This window comes from Etheostoma cragini, chromosome 13 (genome assembly GCF_013103735.1).
Source record: "Etheostoma cragini isolate CJK2018 chromosome 13, CSU_Ecrag_1.0, whole genome shotgun sequence".
Classification (NCBI taxonomy): Eukaryota; Metazoa; Chordata; class Actinopteri; order Perciformes; family Percidae; genus Etheostoma; species Etheostoma cragini.
Genome location: NC_048419.1, coordinates 18,918,624 through 18,933,424, shown reverse-complemented (window position 1 = coordinate 18,933,424; position 14,801 = coordinate 18,918,624). Strand labels below are relative to the sequence as shown.

The 14,801-nt window shown below is 40.2% G+C and overlaps 1 protein-coding gene across 4 annotated transcripts in view; it reads right to left on the bottom strand.

Annotated features, from left to right (window-relative positions):
• fnip1 (folliculin interacting protein 1) overlaps window positions 1-14,801 on the bottom strand; it is a 39,722-nt gene that overhangs the window by 16,588 nt on the left and 8,333 nt on the right. For 2 of the 4 annotated variants that reach the window (XM_034890804.1, XM_034890799.1), the window contains exons 2-7: window positions 9,266-9,395; window positions 4,304-4,441; window positions 3,933-4,033; window positions 3,643-3,717; window positions 3,303-3,394; window positions 2,327-2,410 (exon numbers count right to left, since the gene is read on the bottom strand). In XM_034890804.1, the coding sequence (XP_034746695.1) occupies window positions 2,327-2,410; window positions 3,303-3,394; window positions 3,643-3,717; window positions 3,933-4,033; window positions 4,304-4,441; window positions 9,266-9,395 (620 nt within the window). Of the gene's footprint in view, window positions 1-2,326; window positions 2,411-3,302; window positions 3,395-3,642; window positions 3,718-3,932; window positions 4,034-4,303; window positions 4,442-9,265; window positions 9,396-14,376; window positions 14,591-14,801 lie in introns of those variants that run through there. The other 2 variants (XM_034890802.1, XM_034890803.1) reach the window with 2 other exon arrangements.

Here is a 14,801-nt window from a genome sequence, read left to right as displayed (position 1 = left end):
GAGAAGAAATTCACCATCAATTTAGAGTTTTGTAGTGCTCTTCTACTCTGCCAACAAATGTAGAGGCCAATGCTTTTGGATGCTTCACCTCCTCAGCATCCATGTCATAGTTATAGCAAGAAAATATCAATTTTACCCCAAATAATTGCAACCATTTTTTTTTTTTTACTTACAAAGAATTGGGGCTTGCAACCAGGAAAATAATAGTAGTTTTTCTTGCTACAGCCGGACCAATACATGCATTACTATGTGGAATGGTTCAAAAAGTACATACAGTTAAGATAAGGTTGAAAATGTATAAATTACTATTTATAGTGGCAGAAAAAAAATAGAACAAAATGGCCAGGTGGCTTATTTAAAAACAACTGCATCACCTGTAGGCTATAAACTACACAACTCCTACAGTAAAGTAAAGAAAAGTAAAGAAAAGTACCAACAATGAAGGCAAATTACTAATGTGAAGTGGCTGTTACTGATTAATTCTCACGCTCTTGATGCACCCTTTGTTTTGTTACACCAAAACAGAAAGTGCCACAAACCAAAATAAATTGTGTTTGCTGTTGCTGCTCGTTGTCACTCCCTGATGTAAAGTGAGTGCATATTTGAGTCGTGCATGCTCAGATTTAAATAGTTTACGGCATAACATGTCATACACGATGAGAGTCGAGTCCAGCCGGCTCTGGGCAAGAGCAGATATGAGTTGTGCATGCTCAGATTCAAACAATTTATGGCATAACGTGTCATACTGAAATTTGTGAAATCCATGAAATAATAAACTTTTCTCATTATGAACTATAAGAGAAGATGGAAATCATTTCTAAAATGTTTAGCTATCTATGATTGTTTGATTATTAAAGTTTGCTCAAAACTGAAAACTTTGTTGTATTTGATTGCTAGCTTGTAGCCAGCAGTGAACGAGGTCCATTTTTACTGTATTGATATTACAGGAGTCTCTTGTTTGCATCTTGTATGCTACTTGTCGCAAAGTGGTAAATGTGCAACTCAAATCTGCACTTGACTTACATCGAGGAGTGATACTCACTGGCACTATCTACAGTAGCTGTTACAGCTGTGATGTAACTTTTTACAACAGACTGAGCAAACAGCTTGTGACATTCATTTTATTGTCTACTGTTCTTGTCAACACTTTGGCAAAATATGGGGGAAAATGACAATGCTTCTCACAGCAGAGAGAAGTAAAACCCCGAATGCACATTTTAATGTGCAGTTGAAAGCATAGCTTTGGTTGAGATGATTAATAAGCATGTCAACATGAGCTTTTGTTGCAAAGCACGGACACACGTGTGTGTGTGTGTGTGTGTGTGTGTGTGTGTGTGTGTGTGAGAGAGAAATAACTTAACTCCTGTGGCACATTGCTGTATGACCATACCAACACTGCATATCTAAATGCCTTGCCAACCTAAGGGGGCCCTGAACAGGATTGTGGGTAGGCAGCAACATGGCACAAGGAGGGGCTTCTTGTTTTAACTCTCCCAACTATGCTACAGCAAGGGCAAAGCTTTTACCCCCCAGAATACTGAAGATGATGTCATAGTTTATAGTTAAAACACATGTAAAGCCTAGAAATCACTGACCAAATAGCACAGTCATTGGCAAAAAGAGGTAAGTGAAAGTAAGTAAGTGAAGAACACAGAGAGAAGGAGCGGAAGGAACTACAAAAACTTCTACTAGAACTACAGCCACCAACACCAGTGAGAACCCATGCACACCACTTCTGCGTGCGCCATACACCTGCAGGCCTGGGTCAGATAGTTCTGGCAGATATGTTTTACGATTTGTTTGAGAAAACGTTAGAGGCTGACGGGTTGGGTTGTCTTATTTGACACTGCCACTAGCAAAACAACGGAACAGAAGGTGTTTGAAGCAGTACATATCCCTCTGTGATTTACTAAGTGGCAATTTGTGTTTGTGGTCCAGCATTTGTAAATAAAATCCACAGCTCATTTAATGGTGTGGATGTCTTGGTGCATGGTAGAGAATAGTAATTTGGTGCCACTTAGGCAGGAGCTGAATCTATATGTTATCACCTGCCAAAATTGACTAATTAAAAGGGAAGACATAATCTTGTTTATGATGAACTTACCAAACAAGAACAGTTTCTGCAGCTTCTATCTGACCCAAGTTATTTGCAGACGTGCTGTGATATTGCATGCTATGACTACTGCTACCACTTTTAGTGCAAGAATCACCACACTGGCATGCATCTGCTGAGAGTCAAAGCCTTTACAAAAACTACTACTGCAACTTTTATCTACACACGCATGCAACTGGCACACATCACTCATGGCCAGTTTTAAGCGCCAACCTGAAAAGAAAGATGCACTCTTGATGAGGCGCAGAGGGCCCTGTTCAGAGAACGCCCGTCGAGGGCTGCAGAGCTGAGAAAATCCTGCGCAGCACAAACAAAAACATGGAAAAGAAAAAAGGGAGGAAGAGGGGGAAAAAAAAAAAGACACATGAAAAAACATGAACCGCAGTTAGTGAATGTGTAAGGAGAAAAGCTGGTTGCCTCCTGTGGTCCGACCAACTTGTAGCAAAAAAGCTGAGCTACAGGAGCTTTAAGTCTGAAAAACAATAATGACCATCATCCGGTGGGTCAGTCAGTCAGTCATACAGACAAATAAGAAGGCTGGTATCACTCACAGAAAACACAGCTCATCACACTATGTGTGTGTGTGTGTGTGAGAGAGAGACAGTTGAAAAAGTTGAGCATTTGTCTTTTCTGTGAGGATGACAAAGAAAATGCTCTAAAAAGGATTTAATTTGCCAACAGTTCTTTATCATCTTTTTTATGTTCTTCATTCTATTGGGAGCCTTCCAGACTTTCACCCAGGCTTAGTAGGGTGTTTGATTTCAGTTTGTCAGACACAATAGATTTTTTTACAATGAGTTTTACCAATGTTCACAAGCTTACTGCTGGGGAGCAGTAGGTGAGAGCTGTTGGCAGAGTCTATCTAGCCTGGTTTGCATTCAAACAGGAATGTTAAAAGAGTCAGAAAGCAAGTAACAAAACCAGCTGATTCCTCACAGTTCTACCAAGGCACATCGACTCCAACTGACAGTTAATGAGAAAATATAAAACAATAAATAAGATTGACTGAATATCCAGTTGCACACACTCCACAAGTCCTTTCAAGAAGAAAGTAACTACACTGAGTGTCTGGCTATGACCATACAAAAACAAACATTTTCAAACACTTTCACTACTACAAGTGAACTGAAAAAAACAGGAGGACATTGGTGGCTAAATGGTTGGTGTCGCACTGGGTTTCTGTGGTTACCTATGTTCCCTAGGAGACTATTGGGGCCGGTGTTTTGATCGGGCCTTAGGGTGTTGCTGTCCTGTCCAATGAACTCTAGGCTGTCTTGTAACCTGTGCAAGATCAGAAAACCAGGAATACAAGTTAGGAGGTTTATGCGGATGATTTTATAACATTTAATTATTTTCTGGCACCAACAACAAAATGATACTGTTTGCATACACTATATGCAAGTTTGAAAACAAAAAAAATTATAATGTATCCACATGTGCTGGCTAATTAAAGAAGCTACAATAGGCATCAGAACCAGAAGTTCCTGTTGGTGTTGTTGTTGTTGTTGTTTAAGCATGTGTGTGCTTACGTGTTAAGGCTGCCGTACACACTGCCTCCCGTCCTTGCGGTGAAGACCTTACTCAACATCAACTGAGGTGGCGATCTGATATAACGAAAGCACATGGACAACAATCATCAGCATGCAGGCTTGGTTCATGTGCACACTTGTGTCTTTCACACCCAAACCTAATTTGTCTCTTCTTCTGCCACCCATATTGGAACAAAATTGAAAAAAAAGAAACTCCAAATCTAGTAATAAAAGACAAGTAAAATGTTAAAGCATAAAAAAATCTGATGATGCCTCTCTACTTGCATTACCTGATCTGGTGAATTTTTAAAGTAGAACCTTTGTAGCTCATAGCCACAGAGCCAAACATCATTTCCCCCAGCATTACCACATCGGACGAACATCTCGAACCCTGGTGAGGAGAGGAGGATCACAAATCCTTAATGCTGTAACCCTTAAAGAGCAATGAACTCCACGGTGATCTCAAGATTGTTTTTGTCTAAAAGGTGACTCCTACGTTCTGTATATACACGTCAAAGTCCAAATCTTTACATATTACGTGTGTATATGCGAGTGTTTTGTATACATATCTACTTATGTAGCTGTGAATGTATGGGTATGCATATACTGTACATCCCGCAGGGGAGTAATTTTGTAAATGTTACATGGAAGTCTGTTTTACCTGGAAGCGGATGCCCTGCTCCTTGGTTTCCTTGGTTTCGGAGGTGCAGGAGGAGGAGCTGTCCAGAGAGCTGCTGCTGCCTCCAGTAGGACGGAGCTGGCAGCACTTTCCAAACATCTTCACCTGGCCCTCATTGCTCTATGGCATAAAAACAAAAAATACAGTTATATAGGCTCATGAACACAGGATCTGTAGAAGGTTCTAGTTATATCAGAAAACCACACACATCATGGAATAATACTTATCATTATACCCATATAGATTTGAGCTTATAGTTTGACTTGAAGATAATAATGACCAGTTTTTACTGCTAAAAAGCAACCTCCCCAAAAAATAAACTGGTGGAGCATACCAGCCACTTCCATCAACCAAGTTTTTTTTTTTCCTTTACCTTTCAAATATAGAGAAGCCTCCTCTCCTTTGACTAAGTGCATTCAGTGTCAATGAGTTAACAGTTTTTTATTATCTACTTCTCATACTTGCAAATACGTAGGGACTAAACAATTAAAACAAACAATGGATTCAACAAAAACTAGCTTAAAAACTCAGTTATTTTGTGCACGTGAAGTCACCAAGACCGATGCCGACATTAATGTGTTTTAGTTCTTAAAAGGGAATGTGCCCTTTAAAGTGGAAACAGCCCATACATATAAGAATAGATAAAGTCAAGAGGATTTTATTGCAGGGGGATTTCAGTTATGGGCGCCCTCTGCTAACATGCACATAATGAGAGAGGCAAACAAAGCACCCTTCACTTTAAGTGACAGTCTAATTTCACCCTGATTCCCTTACATTTTAACAAGTCCCAAATATACAAAGTTTATGTCACGTAAACTTCTTAATAGAGAAAGAAATACAGTTGAATTGGTCAGGTCTAAAACCATAGAAAGCTGATACAGAAGCAATTCTGTAAACAGCAAACTAAAAGCAATGTGAGCTCAATCAGCCTGTCATGTGCCTTCTTAACTTGGCAGCCTATTCAAGAGGAATGCATCTGGGAGGGCGGGGAGTGAGTGTGTGTGTGTGTGTGTGTGTGTGTGTGTGTTAGCTAAGCTTTGGTAATGGCTCACTTGAAACCACTGTCGCTGCCAATGTGCGGAGGAAGAGAAAGGAGGGAGAAAACAACAGGGAGGCAAAGAGAAACAGGAAAAAGGGAGAAGGAAAGCAGACAGAGGAAAACAAATTACTGTTTTTGCTTAATTCTTCTTTTTTAAAGTACATTAATAAACATTGTACACATATGCAACTTGTGTACATATTTTATTCTCTCTTGTTAATGAGTGACTTAGTAGCGCACCCATGTCCATGCTAATGACGCAAGGCTAATTCTGAGCGAGAATGTGTTTGAGTGTGTACATGGGTGTGTGTGCGTGTGTGTCTGATGCAGTGCAGTGTGAGGTGTGTACACATAGGCCAGCAGCATGTGACTGCCAGTCATATGACTCTTTCAGGAACTCGTGAGCGAGCAACACTGCAATCATTCCCTCCCTTCCCCCTCCACTCTCCTCTCCCTTTCTCTCTCGTCACCACTCCAACCTCATTGCTCTCTAATTCCTGCAGCTTTCTTTCTTGACCAGATTTTTCTTTAATTCGCTTTCCCTTATATTGTATTCTTTCCCAACCAACAACCCCCCCCCCCCTTTTCTTAATTTTTAAGTGTTTCCCACCCATGCAATGCATGCTCCATCCTCTTTCTCTCAGACACTCTGTGTTTATTTATTTTTGTTTCTGCTGTTGATCTCTCCAAAAATAAATTCCTTTGAATTAAAAACAACAACAAAAAGAATACCTATCCTTTGATAGACGTCACAAAGTAGCTGGCAAATAGCCTGGTCCTACCAGACTCATTACGTTAACTTTCTTGAAGGCAGCTACTCTGATTCAGTTTATAACTATTGGATCTACCCAGAGCCACTCTGGATCTGCCGCAGCCAATGACAAACGTTTGGTCTTGACGGCGGCTTAGCATCGCGCGCACACACGCACACACACACACACACACGAGTTGAGAAAGCTGAGCAAACAGGCAATCCAATGTCCAATGCCAGGGTGTCATAAGCCAGCAGGAGTGTGTCTCTATGTGATGATGGCAAGGTTATGGACGGGATAGTAATGGTGACAGGCAGACATGAGAAGTTGATGCAATACAGAGAGCAGACAGAGAAAACTCGGTAAAAAAAGAAAAGACAAGCCAAAGAGGAAGCAAAAAGACAGGTGAAACACGATAAAGACAGGTTGTGTGTGGCAGAGAGGAAAAAGGAACAAAAACAAAGAGGTAAAAGAGTAAAGAGAAGTAGAGAAAACATGCATTTTCTAAATAGACAGGGGTAGAGATACTTTAAAGAGTTGATTAGGCAGGTAAAGATAAATAAAAAGGTAGAGAGTGATTTACAAAAGATTACAGAGATCCTGTAGAAAAGACCAATGTAACCAGACAAGTTAAAAGAGCAAAGACGGCAGGAAGATGCAGAGTGGGAGGAAAATTTAGGAAAATTCTGTCTGTCTTGGTGAGGACAGACCAAGACAGACAGAGAAACAGAGAAAGACAGACAGTGAGTGACACGGCTGTCATGTGAGGATGAAAGAATGCTGCTTAAACATAGAATGTCAGCTGAGGCTATTATTATTGAAGATAAGAACTCCAGAACAAACCAGTCAGGGTCAGACAGGAAGACAGAGCAGCATTTAACCACCGCTGATTCTAATGCACGCACTGACGCACACATATAGACTACCTGTCTGACATAATGTCAGAATGTTTAAGGCGATATCTGTCTTCAGAAAAGCCCAGCCCTTGAAAATTGATCATAAGACTTTTTGCCATTCATTGAGTCAAAAGGGGACCAGACCTTTTGTTTTAGAAACTGCAGAGAAAATAAAACCAGATGTTAACAATTGCTCATTTAAAGGTTTTTTGTGACTAACCCCGTTTTGGAGAAACTGTTGCATTGCATGTTTAACCCTACAAACTTATAGAAACATTTCACTACCAATAATAATAATAATAATAATAGCAAAAGGAATTTTCTCCCTTTGAAACATTAATAAGAAATTAAGTTAATAAACGTGTGATTTATAAACAGAAAACACACCCTCACACAGGACTTGCACACTGTCCAACTGGACACCTTCCCTGCCTTCTACTCTTGATCCCTCAGTCAGACCACGCTCACTATGGGGCAGTGAGGCGTCCTGATGAGCAGGAAAATGTCCAGCTTGTGGCTTCTGAACATAATGTACAAGTCACATGACTTATCTTATGTCAAGTCTCTTTTCTCTGTGATCTTTGATCATCTATTCGGACTGCCTGTGAGCTTCAAAAGGTCAAAGTTTCTGGAGATGAAATAATGCCAAACATAAGATTTTAATTAGTCACGTGGGGCTCAAAAGTTTGGGCACCTCAGGTAAAAAATTGTATTAATGTGCATAAAGAAGCCAAGAAAAGATGGAAAAATCTCCAAAAGGCATCAAATGACAAATTAGACATTCGTATGATATGTCACAAAAGTTAGATTTTATTTCCGTCATTTACACTTTCAAAATAACAGAAAAAAAAAATATGGTGTCTGCAAAAGTTTGGGCACCCTGCAGAGTTAATACCTTGTACCGCCACCTTTGGCAAGAATCACAGCTTGAAAACGCTTCTTGTGGCCGGCAAAGAGTCTTTTGATTCTTGTTTGAGGCATCTTCGCCCATTATTCCGTAGAAAAGTCTTCCAGTTCTTTGAGATTTCTTGGCTGTCTGTCACGCATTGCTCTTTTAAGGTCTATCCATAGATTTCCAGTTGTGTTGAGGTCAGGAGATTGTGAAGGCCATGGCAAAGCCTTCAGTTTATGCCTCTTGATGTAATCCACCGTGGATTTTGAGGTGGGTTTGGGATCATTATCCATTTGTAGAAGCCATCCTCTCTTTAACTTCAGCTTTTTCACAGATTGCATCAAGTTAGCGTCCAGTATTTTGCCTGATTTAAAGCTTGTGTATATGTTCAAATGATGATTTTTGTGTTGAGGACGTAGAAGAGGTTTTCTTTTGATGACTCTTCCATGAAGACCATATTTGTACAAGTATCTCTTTATAGTGGAATGGTGTACCCCAACTCCAGTGTCTTCCAGGTCTTTCTGGATGGAACTTGGGGTTTGACTTGCTTTTCTCACACTCCTACGAGCTGTTCTGTCCAATATTTTTCGAGGTCTTCTAGGTCTTCCAGATCTTGCTCTAACTTGCTCTGTTCCTGATGACTGCCATTTCTTAATTACCTTCCGAACAGAGGATATTGGCATCTGAAAACGCTTTGCTATCTTCTTATAGCCTTCTCCTGCTTTGTGAGTATCAACTATTTTCAGTTTCAGTTTTCTAGACATCTGCTTAGAAAACCCTATGGTGCTGATTGTTGGGGCAAGGTCAGATGAGTCTGGGCATTTAAAACCTTAACCTGGTCTTTCCAGACAATGACTGAGAACAATCCATGACACTGTCAGGTCTCAGCTCTCCAAAGGGGGTGGTACAAGGTATTAACTCTGCAGGGTGCCTAAACTTTTGCACACGCCATTTTTTTCTTTTCTATTAATTTGAAAGTGTAAATGATGGAAAAAAAATCTAACTTTTTGTGACATATTATACGAATGTCTCATGTCATTGGATGCCTTTGGAGATTTTTCCATCTTTCCTTGGCTTCTTTATGCACATTAATACAAAATTTTCCAAACTTTTGAGCCCAACTGTACCTGTAACTGAATAAAGCCAATAAAGACAAAGGTGAATGTTCTACAGTATATTTTCACACCTCATATTATGGTAGTCTTTTAAAATTGCATTTAAATACGACCTGCAGCATCGGTTGACCACTGACATTACACCAACACCTGTAACAAATTTGTCTTTTCATTACCATCTACAAAGCAAGATGGGCCTTCAAATGACCACACACACACACGCACAAAACAAAACAAACATGTGACTCACCGTGACGGGGGTTTCCTCCGTGCCCCTCTTTTTGGCATTGGAGTCGAAGAGGACATTCCTGCCGCGCCTCTCACAGTCCTGGTACACTATCAGCCTGATCTGACTAGGCTCCAGCTGGGGGACTGGCCAGCTAGATGGAAGCAAGAATGGACAGAAAGGAGGGATGGCAAAGTGAGGGATGAAAAGAGGGAGGGAGTAAAGAGGGAGAAAGCAAAGGGAGCCAGGAGGACAAAAGGTGGGACGGTCAGAGAAAATAATGCAATTAGTACAAATACAATTAGTACAAATAAACTAACAAAGCAGATGAAACTGAGTGAATGGGAACATTGAGGAAAAACCTTGCATATTATTTTAACATCTTCCATGCATTTTAAAGAAAAAAAAACGTGCACATAAGTGACTACATAGTCAGGATTCAGTAACAAAACACTTCATAAACAACACAATACCGAAAGAAGCAGTGGAGCAACAATACAACTTGTAAATCACTGTAAATACCAATACTAAACACAAACCTTTTTAAATAATGAAACTCATAAATGTAAATGTCCACAATTCATTATTTTGTCTGAACAACATAATGTGTCACTTTCTTTCATTTAACATTTTTTCTGAAGTTTTTAGACATAACTAACATGGGGAAAGGTCTACAAAAGGTGTTTTGGTTATCAATCTGCAGTTACTCAATGAACTCTATGATTTGCTAAAGTCAAAATACTTGGCACATCAGAATAAACTGTGCACATCAAAAGAGACTTGAGATTATTACACCAATTTAGCGGTGTACTCTACAACATTGTCAATGGACAGTTTAAAAATGTGTGCAGCAGAACTGGCCATGCCCAGACCAGGAGAGAAAATGTACACATGATGTACTAACAAGCTTTAAAATAAATCTGTTCCCTCCCAGTGGGCATGGTAGAGCCAACAGACATGCCACAGCCACTAACCGTCCATCTCATACCTAAACCAGTAGGGAGCAACAAAAGACCAAACCAACCTACTACCCACCTACCACTACAGGTTTACAGGGCACCCAGATAACCAGATGGCACTCTAGACACTTACTTATCTGATTTAATCCAAGATTGTCACGAAATAGAAAACAATACTAGTTCTTTAATAATCCAGGTAATGGTTAACATATTATGGTGGCATCTCCCCCGTTTTTTGCTTTCCCACAGTTACCAGCGTAACAGTCACCCAGTATAAACAGTCTGCAGCTTCACTGGATGGGTTGAGTCATCATTATTACTTTACTCAAGGCAATATATGTATGTAGAGTGAAGCGCCACTGTATTGCCCATTGTGAATTCTGTAACTAAATTTTTCTTTTTTTTAAAGCAACCCAAAAGACTTCTTTCTGTCAAATTGTATCATTGTCCTTTGACAGATCAATTTAGCAGCTCTCTTAACAGACCTAAAACATAGTTTATCAACAAGCTTCTTACAATTAGCGACAGGTAAGATAATAATGTATATCCATATATTTTTTTTTTAGCAGTGGTACATTTCTTCTGGCAGTAAACATTGTCTCAAACAGTTAAGAAACAGATAAGCCGTTTTTACTGGCAGCCCCTGCTCTATGGCTGTTGCTAGGTAACCTGAGGTTTTATTCCTCTTCAGGATGTTGTTGCATATTTACATCTCACTGTGGGCACTAGCACGCCTTCACAAGACTCTGGCAGCCCCCTCTGCTTCAGGGGGAACTCGGTCCCTGGTTGATTTAGTAGAGGCTATAAACATGACGGGGGATTGGACAGACGGTCAAGGATTTCTGTCTGACCTGACGAATAGATGGGTCAAGCAGATGGACACAGAGCTGGACCTAAATATAGCCTTTTATTTGGGAGCAGGGGCCGTCCCCAAACACAAGTGTTTATAGTAAATGGGTTGGTGAGGAGGGGTGGAAAGGGACAGTTAAGTCCATTTCACTTGCCAACAAAATAGTACACACAAGCTGACATTCAAAAACAGTACACAACAGTTTGACAGGCCATGGAATAACTTGCACTGTCGAGCGTGTGTTGCTTGCGTGTGTATGCTTCTCTGCGCATTTGTATGTATTGTATGTAGTGTGAGATAGAGAGAAAGGGCCTCCAACGGGAAACCCCTATAAAAACCCACCTCTGATCCATCCACACGAACGCATACACAAAATAAATCTTGCATTTGTTTAGTGATAAGTTTGTTATAGTGCAATAAGCATGCCTGAAAGAATGATATACGAAATAAATATACGTGTGTGTATTTCAGGCCTGTGCGTAGTGTGTTCTAATAGAGTGTAAATTGTAATTTTCCTATTGGGGATCAATAGAGTATGAGTTATAAATTATTACAATTATAAATATCTTTACATAGGTATATTATGTTACATTCTGTCTTCATATTTTCATTAGAATTAACAAAAAAATGTTTTTATTCCATCAATCCCAATATTGTGTGAATGTTCATGTTGCTGTTTATTGTGTTCTGTCTGAATGTTTGAACAAATTCCATGCATTTGAGCTGCTATTTACCAAACACAGGTGTCAAAATATTGTGAGCATTCTTGCAGGTAAAATGATTAATTCTTGCAGTGGAGTTGGTTAAGGGAGTCATGTGCTGCAGCCTGCTGTACTGCTAACTTGTCAAACCAATCATACAAGAGTAACTTTTTTAAAGACTCATTCTCGTCATTTCTGCAGGGAAACATCCCCAGCATTCAATCCTGTAGCTCAAGGATTGAGCTTGCCGCTTACCAATATGGAATAAAACTAGCATCTGAAATTGAATTAGGCTTTGTGGCCATTTCACTGCATGCACGCATGCTGTTGAACAGGCACGTGTCCCCCGTAGTGAAGACTATCCTTCCTGGGGTCTAACACAAGACAAACTAACACACACAAATGTGTGTGTATCTGTAAACTGCTAAAATAAGGTGTGGCTCCTGTCTGATGTTCTCCATTTTAAAAATATATCATTGTTCAGAACAAGATGTTAAGTCATTCAGTGAGTTTTCAGAGAAATAAAAACATTAATTTTAGCCGTCTGGCCAGGTATGCATTAGTAAAATTTAACAACTTCATGTTTCATTCACACACTGAATTGTTTTCCAGCTCATTTTCTGTAACCAGAGTAGCATAAAGACATGTTGGGTGGAATAAGCGAGTACACTCACTCGCCAGCTAGCCAGCCGCAGCGGGCTGCTCAACCCGTCCACTTCACCACCGCAGGAAGACCTCTTTGCAGTGAGCTGTGTGACAAATACTGTAGCATATCGCTTCCTATTGCCATTGCCAGTTAATTTCTTCTCATGCAGGTGCGGAACGTACTGTACATGCTAGTTGACCATCAACTGTAGTCTTGACTTTGTGTTCAAGTGCAACTTTTAGACCAAGAGACAAGCGACATGAGGAGACGTGAGCGGGCACCTGTAAGCCTTCGTCGCCCCTAGTTCTTTGCCATCTGCTGACTGGTGGGGTCAGCACCTTCAGATTATTCTCGGCTTGTGAATGGCCATTCTACTGTTCTTCTGCTTTTTGGTTAATCCAAGTAAATGTTGGATCGCAAACAAAAACATCTTACATTTTATCCTCCTGGCTCCAGTCCGAGGAGAGACCCAACTTTTTACCCAGTCTGAGTGTTAAATGCGTGACACAATGCCTGCCTGGCTTACATAACAAGCTCAAAATGCATTGTTTGAGACAGGGTCGATATTCACCTCATAGACTTGTGTGCAAGATTACACATCAGGCGGTCGTTTTAGTCTGTCACATGCCTTGTAACTGGACTACTGCCTTTCATGAGTGATTATTTAAACATCTGACTTTGCTGTTGGTTTTCAGCTTCAGTGCATCTTTACATGTTTTGGTTTATATTCTCTTCCATCATCTCTTCAATCATATCTGAAGCCCTTTTTGCAAATATCATTAACCGATTTAAACTTATATATTTACATGCACATGCATACACTGTATAATACCTTTTTTGCTGTTCTACCACCATCTTGAATGAAAAAAAATCTTAAGTTGCTCAGAAGATGCACGATTTAGTTCAAATTTCTTGTCATGACTTGGTGCAACAGTCACAAAAAAAAGACGATGTGTTGTTTCCAGATCAGCCCTGGAGGAGATCTGCATAATTTGACACCAAGTTCACTGCTCCCTTTGTTTTAGACATAACAGAGAGAAGACACACAGTGAGATGCACTGGAGAAGGGTAAAAACAGGACTGAGAGCTAGAAAGACATCAATAAATAGACATATGCCTTTTATAAGTTAGTTTTGAGTTAACATAAAAACCGAGTAAAAGCTGAGAACACAAGAAATAAGAATATTGAATAAGAAAATGCAGCTAACATTGAAGGTTGTTGGAAAGAACCAGAATTCAGCTTAGATAAGAGAAAAAGATCATAAAAAAGCAGAAACAAAAACATCTGAGATAGACAGAAAGACATTTGAAAGAAAGACAAGGCAAACAGAGCAAGGGAGGAAGTACCCCATCAGTGAGCTTGTGACAGTCACAGCGCTGACAGAAGAGAGAGTCATTCATAAAGGCAGCACATGACTTCATGACTGTTACATACTTGTACTGCATTGACTTCAATTGTCTGAACCAAAACGTATCTTTTAAATACATACACGTAGTCATTTCCTTGAACAACCGGTTGATCTTAAAAAGAAAATCCCCAGCAACAGTTTAATTTAGGTTACACTTCAAAATGCCACAAAGAACACAAGCAGGGCCTTAACTTTTTCTTCCTGAACAAAATCTAATCTGAGATAACAGATATGTAAAACAGAAACTCTTTGAGCCCCAACTCCACCCAAACACATAAATGCCACAGTGTTGTGCTTATCCAAATTCATCACAAACCCAAAGGTGTGCTTTACCAAAAACCCTTTAATCTTCATTATAAAAACATTGACCTCAAATGATAGAATCAATCTTCATATCTACAGCCTTGCTTCCTCAAAGTGACAGTGCTGTGCAGCAGCAAACAGCCACAGGTGGCCTACACAGAAGACAAAACCTGAAAGAAAACGACAACATAAACAAACCTCCTTTGACCAACGCTACCATGCCCACTTGGATGCACGTACGCCTGGTTAAATATTACCAACTCCTACCTGGGCATCATTGCGAGTCTTTCCCCAGCCCTCTCCCTTTCCCTCTATTCCTTTCTCTGCTCTCCTCTTCTCTCCTCTCTCAGCCAAAGCAGGGTCTAAGAATAGCGGTGAACTAAATTCACACAACAACATGAGACTGTCAGGTGATCGCAGGAGCACTGTGTGTGCTGGACAGTACAGAGGCAGCAACAGCAGCCAACCCGGACTGCTGACGGCCACAAAGCACTGTGATAAGAGAGTGACAGTGGGGATTTGTTTGTGTGTCGTTTCTTCATCCCACTCTTTTTGTTCCGCTCTTCCTTGTTGTTCCCTCTCTGCTTCTTTCTATTGTTCTTTCTTGGACACATTTAATATACACTCACCGGCCACTTTATTAGGTACACCTGTCCAACTGCTCGTTAACACTTAATTTCTAAGCAGCCAAT